General features: G+C 40.1%; 1 protein-coding gene across 4 annotated transcripts in view; it reads left to right on the forward strand.

The window, feature by feature from the left end:
• Positions 1-423: 423 nt before the first annotated feature.
• upf3a (UPF3A regulator of nonsense mediated mRNA decay) overlaps positions 424-8,892 on the forward strand; it is an 18,600-nt gene continuing 10,131 nt past the window's right edge. For 2 of the 4 annotated variants that reach the window (XM_016467402.1, XM_016467401.1), the window contains exons 1-5: positions 2,389-3,142; positions 3,932-4,038; positions 4,132-4,238; positions 5,083-5,181; positions 5,316-5,426. In XM_016467402.1, coding sequence (XP_016322888.1) covers positions 3,002-3,142; positions 3,932-4,038; positions 4,132-4,238; positions 5,083-5,181; positions 5,316-5,426 — 565 coding nt within the window. In that variant the 5' untranslated portion in view covers positions 2,389-3,001. Of the gene's footprint in view, positions 474-2,388; positions 3,143-3,931; positions 4,039-4,131; positions 4,239-5,082; positions 5,182-5,315; positions 5,427-8,892 lie in introns of those variants that run through there. The other 2 variants (XM_016467399.1, XM_016467398.1) reach the window with 2 other exon arrangements.

The following is an 8,892-nucleotide window of genomic DNA, read 5'->3' on the forward strand; positions in this document are numbered from 1 at the left end:
AAATATGAAGCTGCATAACTGCTTTTATTCCAAACGTTTGACCAAAAGCGTATGTTGATGTTACCACTGAAAGTTATTTTAAAGTGTTCCCGATTTATTTATTTTGCTGTATTCAAAGCCCCTTTCAAGGGGGCATCTGACACCTCCCTAATTGTGCATCAGGAACGTCATGGGGTCTTTCAGATCGGCCCCTGAACTAGAGCAGAAGTGTCTTTGTTTGGTGCCACTGAAATGTGCAGGCTGTGTCACTCTGGATGCTCCCCAGATGGAAGCTGGCTTGTGAGCAGCAGAATTAGTCATGGGCTGCACACCATCCAAATCCAACATCACCTACTCGCATGTGCCTGTGAGTCGAGATCTGGACACCTGTTCCACATTTGTGCCCAGTTTAAAGAGCTCTGTTTCCACGCCAGAGAGGCCTTCACCTCAGCTCTGCATTGAGACGGCCAGCGGGAAGCAAACGTTACTCAGTGGTAAGACACACACTACAACACATTTAATTATGGATAGTGATACTCTAAATAGAGGAAATAATGTAGATAGATACAAGTAAATGGATGAATAGATGTATTTGTAGAGCAATGGATTTTGGTCCCATTTTATATTGGGTTACTTTACTAAATACTTATAAATAATAAAAATAAAATAAATGCTAGGAACAGTGTACCTACTGTACATAATTGTATGATGTATTGCAAATCTCTTGCTGCTATAGAGACGAGATGCTGAAGTTAAGGACAGGTGTAATTAGATATAACTATGTGCAGCTGTTTTTTGTTTTGTTTTGGTAGCACTATTTTAAGGTGTCCTTGTTACACGTTACATGTACTTACTATTATAATAATAATAAATTATGCATAATAACATGCAAGTAACCCTATTCAAACCCTAATCCTAACCTTAAGTACATGTAGTTAATATTACTTGGTACTTAAATATATAATTACACTAACAAGGACACCTTAAAATAAAGTGTAACCTTTTTGTTTTAAATTTAATGTTAATATAAATTTATTAAACTTTTGTACATTTTGAATCGTGGACGCGAATTCGCCGTTTTCAATGTTGTTTGTGAGCTGTACTTATACGCTATTGACAATAACCAATGGAAATTAAGCCTACATTTCGATACTGTTACAGTCAGCACTGTAATTGCATTGTATCAAAATGACACTTTTAGTGGTTAAAGAAGACACTTAATATAGAGTGGGTCTGATACTTCTGTGGATTAAAAAATTATAGTAGATACTTTTCTTAGATTAACTTGAGATAATTGAATGGTTTTGCAGATGTTAATTGTGCAAGTAAATGGTTGGATAGATACTTTTTGCATATAGATTAATGGGAAGATTGACAATTTTGCAGATATATCTGTGGAAACAAGACAGATGGACAGACACATTTGTTTAGATAAATAAATGAGTGGATAGGCTAATACTTTAGCAGAAAGATAGATGGACAGATGGGTAAACGGCTGGATGCCTACTTCTATAGACAGATCATATTTGTTGATTAAGTACTGTATATATGTATGCAGACGATAGATAAATGTGCAGATAAATAAATGAATGGACATACAGTCAAAACAAAAATTAATCAGACACCAGATATCATTTTTGATATTTTTTTACTTGTGGGTGCAGGACACTAGTTCATTTTTGTAAGTGAGGATAAAATAAATAAATAAAACTGTGACATATTATACCCAAACATTCTTCATACAGTGGACTACCAGTAAAACTGATAGAAATTTGGGACCAAAAATTATTCAGACTCTTTGGCTTGACCATGTTTTGTTTATAAGTTTTTTTTTTTTTTAATTGCTAATGCGACCTTTTTACACCACAGACTGAACAAAATTAAGCATTGCTTGGTAATTAGTTGATCTAAATTGGTATTATCTAATTGTGTAGGCTACTTAAATTTAACAGCGGAGTAATTTTTGGTTGATCCATTACATAGCCTACTTTTCTATCAAAGTTATCTCTGACATTTAACTGAGTTCTTGTCATATTTTATTAAATTTGTTTAAACTATAGCGAATAAGCTGTGATAATGTGAGAAATGTTGAAGGTGTCTGAATAAATGTTGGTTTGTCTGTATGCATGCTTTTTCATAGGTGGACTGATATATTTGCCGATAAATAAGAGGTCTAGCTGTGGAAAGATACAGATGGACACACATTTGTGTGATTAATAAATGAGTCGATTTATGAGTAGATTCGCAGATGGGTGGATAGATCTTTTTGTAGACGAACGGATAAACAATTTTGCAGATAAATAAACAGTTATATACTTTTATAGCTAGACGGGGCAGGTCTACATTTTTTGACAATAAATATAATGGATAGGTTATATCTGTATAATTGATACTGAATGCTTTCGCCGACGGATGGATAGATAAATCCGCAGATGAGTAAGGGAATGGAAACAGAATATAGATACACAGACAGATACGTTTGCAGACAGATTGTGGCTTCGTGTTTCTTGCAGTTCCTAGTCATGACTGTTACGGTCACTCCGTGAGTCAGCCCAGCAGCCCAGGCGTATGGAACTCAGTCAGCACCGGCAGCCCGTTCGGACCGGATCCACCGTGCGTCCAGCCGAGCTGCACCGACAGCGACTCCGAGGACGACACCGCGGCTCCCGGCACTACACGATGACAGTCATGGTCGCTGTTTTTATCCCCCTCCACCTTGCTCAAATGAAGAGATTTGTTTTACTTGAGTAATATATGAAAGTGTATCTCTCTAGTATATACATCAAAAGATGAACCAAATATATAATGCCCAAATAACCATATTCTATTTATTTTTACTATTTAAAATAACGTAGCTCTGCTTCATAATTCTGTTTTTTGTTGTATAAACCAAATGCAACGAAACAGGCTATTCCTCTTGACGTGACGAGAATAAACACCTAACGTGCAAGCCTCGCGGTGTTTGGGTGACTTCCCGCGAGAGTTTGCGGATTTCGGACAGCGTAGAGGGCGAAATGGAGATATGAGGTCTGAAAAGGAGCAGAGGACGGGAAGCAGGGAGAGAGGCAGCGTGGAGATCCAGTTCAGGGAGTGTCAGAGGGAGCAGGACAACGCCGCGGTGAACCCGAGGCACAAGGAGGAGAAAAAGGAGATCTTCACCAAGGTAAGTGGCGCAGTTGTTTGGTAGGCTGGGAGAGTGTGATGATGATGATGATGATGGAGGGAACGGGATTCAGCACCATAGACAGCGAAAACGCAGGACAGCCTGACGAAACGAAGATCCCAGTGGCATCAATCATTGCATTCCTACGCAATTACCCTTTTGGGTGGATTAATTAAATCCAGGCGTTGAATATTTACATGCATCTAGAATTTTAGAAAAGAGCACATTCAGTGGTGCAATAGACATTCGAAAATGTATATTTTTAATATTCATATATTGCCAATGTATGTGTGTAAACTTAAGGGATAATTCTGACATTATTTACTCACACTCATGTATAACTCAAATTTATGGAACACATGAAATATGTAAATAATGTACTGTTAGTTTTTGTCCATGCATTTGCAATTAATGAGGATTGGATTAAAAATTATAAAAAAAAATATAAAAAATGACATGAAAGGACCATAAACAGCATTCTGTTTGGTTCATGCACAGGGATTTTGAACTCTTCAATAAAATTATACTGTAATAAGTGAAGAAATGAGAAATGTTCACAGCCCCTCCTCAGCACTAAAATTTCAGTTTTGATTTTGTATACTAGTTGGGTCTCTTTTTTTATCTCTTGCAGTGTTTTACACACACATTATGGCATGTTCGTTTTTGTTATTGCCATTTTATTTCTAATATTTGCAACTATTATTTTGTAATTGTGGGTGCTGATCTTGCTTTGATTTTGATGATTTTTTTTTAGTTCAATTTTGTTTAAACATGCTTCTTTTTATGTAGGTTGTCATACGCCGACTGCCACCCAGTCTATCAAAAGACCAGCTCGAGGAGCATCTGAGTCCTCTTCCATCTTTTGACTATTTCGAGTTCTTCCCCGCTGATCAGAGGTATATTTGGTTTGTGTATATGAATATACTGTGATCAGGAGCACTGTCAGCGTCTTATAAATGTGCATGTCTTTATATATTTAATTTCCCCAGCTTATACCCACATCTCTTCTCAAGAGCATACATCAACTTCAAAAACCCAGAGGATATCATTATTTTCAGAGATCGCTTTGATGGCTATGTATTCATTGACAATAAAGGTAATTCATTTTCATAGTTTTTTTTTTACTGTTTATTACCCCTCAAACTAGTTAAAGGGGTCCTATTATGCTTTTTCCCTTTTTCAACTTTAGTTACTCTGTAATGTTGCTGTTTAAGCATAAAAAATATCTGCAAAGTTACAAAGCTCAAAGTCCACTTCAAAAGGAAATATTTTACTTAACAGAAATCACTTTTCAAAAACTACAACAAACGACTCGTTTGGACTACAATGCATATTTTCCAGGATTTGTGATATCACAAATATCGACGAATGGGACGAGACCTGGTTGAGCTGCACTAGAGAAGGCAACGAGTGTTATCACTATGTCGGAGACACGCTAGCTTTCCAAGGCAGACGAACTTAGAGTGGTTACAATCATCCAGGTTTAAATCACACTAAAATTGATTTGATTTTGATACAATATTTACACTGAAGCTCGCATGCGGCTATGGTAAGGGGCCTGACATTTCCCGACCAGGCGCCGAGTGCTGCCAATCACAACACACACTGGCCCAGCTAACCAATCACAGCACATTTCGTATTTCAGAAGGCGGGCCTTCATTTGATACAGGAACTATTCGAGCCATTCATGCCAGACTGGGGAGAGAGGTGCTGTAATAATGTAAAATATGTGAAAAATAATGTGTTTTTCGAACAACCTAGTATGAGAGCCTGCTCTAGTACACCCCCAAAACAAAATCAAGACTTTGTAAAAGAGCATAATAGGACCGCACTTTAAGTATAATACTGGTAATATAAATGGTTTATATTTAGTCTAATATATAACAAGTCCATTAAATATTTGTTTAATATAATATTTGTTTTATATTTTTTAAATTTAGGCCAAGAGTATCCAGCTGTTGTAGAATTTGCTCCATTTCAGAAGGTTTCCAAGAAAAAGTTAAAGAAGAAAGATGCCAAAGCAGGAACTATTGAAGAAGGTGTTTATATTTTTAATTTATAAAACATTATTTATAAATTTCAAGTATTTATAAAAAGTGATTTTACTAAGTAAAATATATACTACAGAAAGCTAATACATTTGTTTAACACTTTATTTAAAATCATTTTTCAGACCCAGAATACAGGCGATTTCTGGAAAATTACTCTTGTGATGAGGAGAAATCAATGGCAAATCCAGAAACACTCCTGGGAGAGATTGAAGCTAAAACCCGAGAACTCATAGGTACTGTTTTGGAAATTGTTCAGCACTGTTAGTCTGTTTGTGGATAAATGTATGTCAGACTCAGGACATGTATTTACAGGGCAAGTGTATTACAAAGCTAGTTTTAGTTTATTTTGATGAGAACATTTTTGATGTTGAGAATTGCTATTCTACTATAGAGCTGTTCAATCATGACATCAATTTGCAGGCCAGTCTGGTAGGATAATTTGTAATGAGCTGCTATGGACTTATTATATAGGTTTTTAACAGATGAGTAAAATATGTCTGTGGTGAACATTACTTGAACTAGATCATAACAGATGTTCTCTATCGATACTTCACTCGTACTGCGTCTGCTAAGACGCTATGGGAAAACTCCTTTTTCTCCGATGACTGAAGCTTTTTCAATAATGCAGTGTAACTGCACGGCCATTGGTTCGTGCAGTAAATTAAAAACGAACCAATGGCTCGGAAGTGGAGCTGCATGAGCCTATGGCGATGAAGCCCGCCAGAGCCCGCCAATATGGGCGGGGCCATCTGGCTATATAAGCGGGCATGTCGCCATAGGATTCTCAGATTTCTTCTCCTTCAGCGACAATGACGATCTTTGCTGAAACTACAGGACTTGAAGCTTCGCCGTTAGGATCCTCAGATTTCTTCTCCTTCAGCGACGACGTTCTTCGCTGATCTACGAGACTAGTTCTCTCGCCGTTGAAATGCCTTCGCAGCGGATCAAGCTGAACCAGCAACCCTCTGCTCGGCTGATTCGCCGCTTCTCCGCCACCTTCAGCGTCGCAGCAGCAGCAGTCCCAGCTGATCCCCTGCCACCATCCGGCGAGCCTAAAAGAGCTTATTTCTAAGGAGGTAAGTTCAAAAAGAGCAAATTTTCTAGCGACGTTGTTGCAAATGTCGCGCTGCAAGTGTGGCTTGTGCAGGGAACCCTGCACGATGCAGAAGGGCAGTGAGTGCATTGCCTGTCTGGGCAGCCCCCACACAGAGCTGCGCGCTCACTGAGACGGAATGCTCTTACTGAGAGCATGAGTCTCGCTGTTCTCCGCTCGCGGACCGCCTTTATGAAGGCAGCCTCGCTCTCTCGTTTCTCCTCTCTCCGCAAAGCTTGGAGAGAGAAACAGCGGAGCCATGGGGCTGAGTAACTGGGGTTGAGCGATCGCACACTGGCACAGAACCCGCGTGCCCGCTCTCCCCGCTGCACTTTGATCCACCGCGGAAGGGCAGTGAGCTGCACCATCACTGACAGAATGCTCTCACTAGGCGCGTTTCCATTACCCTTCAAATTGTGCAAATTGAAATTGCGAATTGTAAACACGCCTAATGGAAACGCGTCAATTTCGCAAAAATGCCCATATATCGCAAAAAATTTTTACGCTCGCATGAGGTGGTTTTTCAGTCAATGCGAAAAAGGAATAATTTGCAAACTGCAATGGAAAGTTTTTTTCGCATTTACAGGTCACATGGCGTATGTAAAAAATAAATCTTCAATGTACTATAACCTCCAAGAAACACTTCATACGTGGCCGCTCTCCAGTATAAGGGGCTTTCCCTAATGTTAATGCTTAGACAATTTACACTGCACACGTCTGCGGTGCAGTGTGACTCTGATACAGCCACTGAAGCTGATTGCGGCCACTCTAACGTTAGTCAATGCTTGTGTTTATTCCAGCCGCGCCACGCACGTTTCTGAAGCGGCTCTCTGTGCTGCTTCTGTAAAGATACACGCATATGCCTCCTTTGAATAAATATATCCAAAATCCGTCAAATTCCCACCAAAATCCATTGCCATGACTTATCGCGGGAGGCAAAAGGTTATGTTTAAGTCTCATAACATTGGTAAATGGAAACGCCGTCATTTCGCAATACTTTTTTATCGACATTTATAAAATATCGCCAAAGTTTTGCACAAATCTGTAATGGAAACGCACCTACTGAGAGCATGAGTCTCGCTATTCTCCACTCACGGTTCGCCTTCAATGAAAGCAGCCCCGCCTCCCGTTTTTCCTCTCTCAGCGAGCCTTGGAGAGAGAAACAGCGGAGCCACGGCTGAGCTAACGGATTTGAGCGATCTCACGCCGGCACAGAGCCAGCATGCTTGCTCTCCCCGCTGCACTTTGATCCGCCGGTGTGTCTTACACGTAAGTATCAGCATCCCTCGTTACATCGAGCGGCTTAATCCTCCTAGGCGGATCGGAGCAGAACGCTGTCACTGACAGCTTCGCATTTGTGTGGGTGTCGCTAAGGCTGCGCTCTCAGAGACGGGCTGCTTTCACTACGAAAGCAGTCTGCCCCTGTTCACTCGCGGAAGGCAGCCCCGCATCCCCCGCTCTCATGTCTCTCTCCTCCCAGTTACCTCGGAGGAAGCAACGGTGAGCTCGCGGGTTGAGTGATCAGGCTTGAGCAATTTCATGCCGGCACACATCCTGCATGCTCCACTTAATCTGCCAGTGTGTGTTACACATAAGGATCAGCGCCCCTCATTACACAGAGCGGCTTAATCCTTCTTGGCAGATCGGAGCAGAACGCTGTCACCTCTCTATTGCTGGCAGCTTTGCATTTATGTGTATGTCGCTAAGGCTGCGCTTAGAGAGACGAGCTGCTTTCACTACGAAAGCAATCTGTTGCTGTTTCGCTCGCGAGAGGCGGCCCCGCCTCCCCCGCTCTCACGTTTCTCTCCTCCCAGTTACCTCGGAGGAAGAAACGATGAACTCGCGGGGATCAGCGATCAGGCTTGAGTGATTTAATGCCGGCAAAGCCCCCACGTGCTTCACTCTCCACGCAGCTCTTTGATCTGCCAGTGTGTTTACACGTGAGGATCAGCACCTCTCGTTCGTCGAGCAGCTCGATCCTTCTAAGCGGATCGGAGCAGAACGCTGTCACCAATGATTCAATATCGCCAGTGGTGTATAAAGTACCTGAAAGCCATACTCAAGTAAAAGTACAGATATCTTACCAGAAAATGACTTTGGTAGAAGTTGAAGTCACCGTTTAGAATATTACTTGAGTAAAAGTCTTAAAGTATGTGATATTTATTGTACTTAAGTATGAAAAGTATTTTTTAAATCTTAAACGTACTTAAATATTGAAAGTAAAAGTACAAGTAAATGCAAAATGGAAAAGAAGCAAATAAATATACAGTGGTGTGAAAAAGTGTTGGCCCCCTTCCTGATTTCTTATTTTTTTGCATGTTTGTCACACTTTAATGTTTCAGAGCATCAAACAAATTTAAATATTAGTCAAAGATAACACAAGTAAACACAACATGCAGTTTTTAAATTAAGGTTTTTATTATTAAGGGAAAACAAAATCCAAACGTCCATTGCTCAGAGACGCAAAACAGTGCTGTGTGATCTTTGTTTAGAACTACTTTCGTTGGCAAAATTGAGCAGAAACGAGCAATATTACCTCTAAAATGTAAGTCACTTATTGCTTTACTGAACTAATATAAAATTATTATTAAATGTGTTCTGATATC

The sequence above is a fragment of the Sinocyclocheilus anshuiensis genome, unplaced genomic scaffold, assembly GCF_001515605.1.
Source record: "Sinocyclocheilus anshuiensis isolate Anshui unplaced genomic scaffold, SAMN03320099.WGS_v1.1 scaffold628, whole genome shotgun sequence".
Classification (NCBI taxonomy): Eukaryota; Metazoa; Chordata; class Actinopteri; order Cypriniformes; family Cyprinidae; genus Sinocyclocheilus; species Sinocyclocheilus anshuiensis.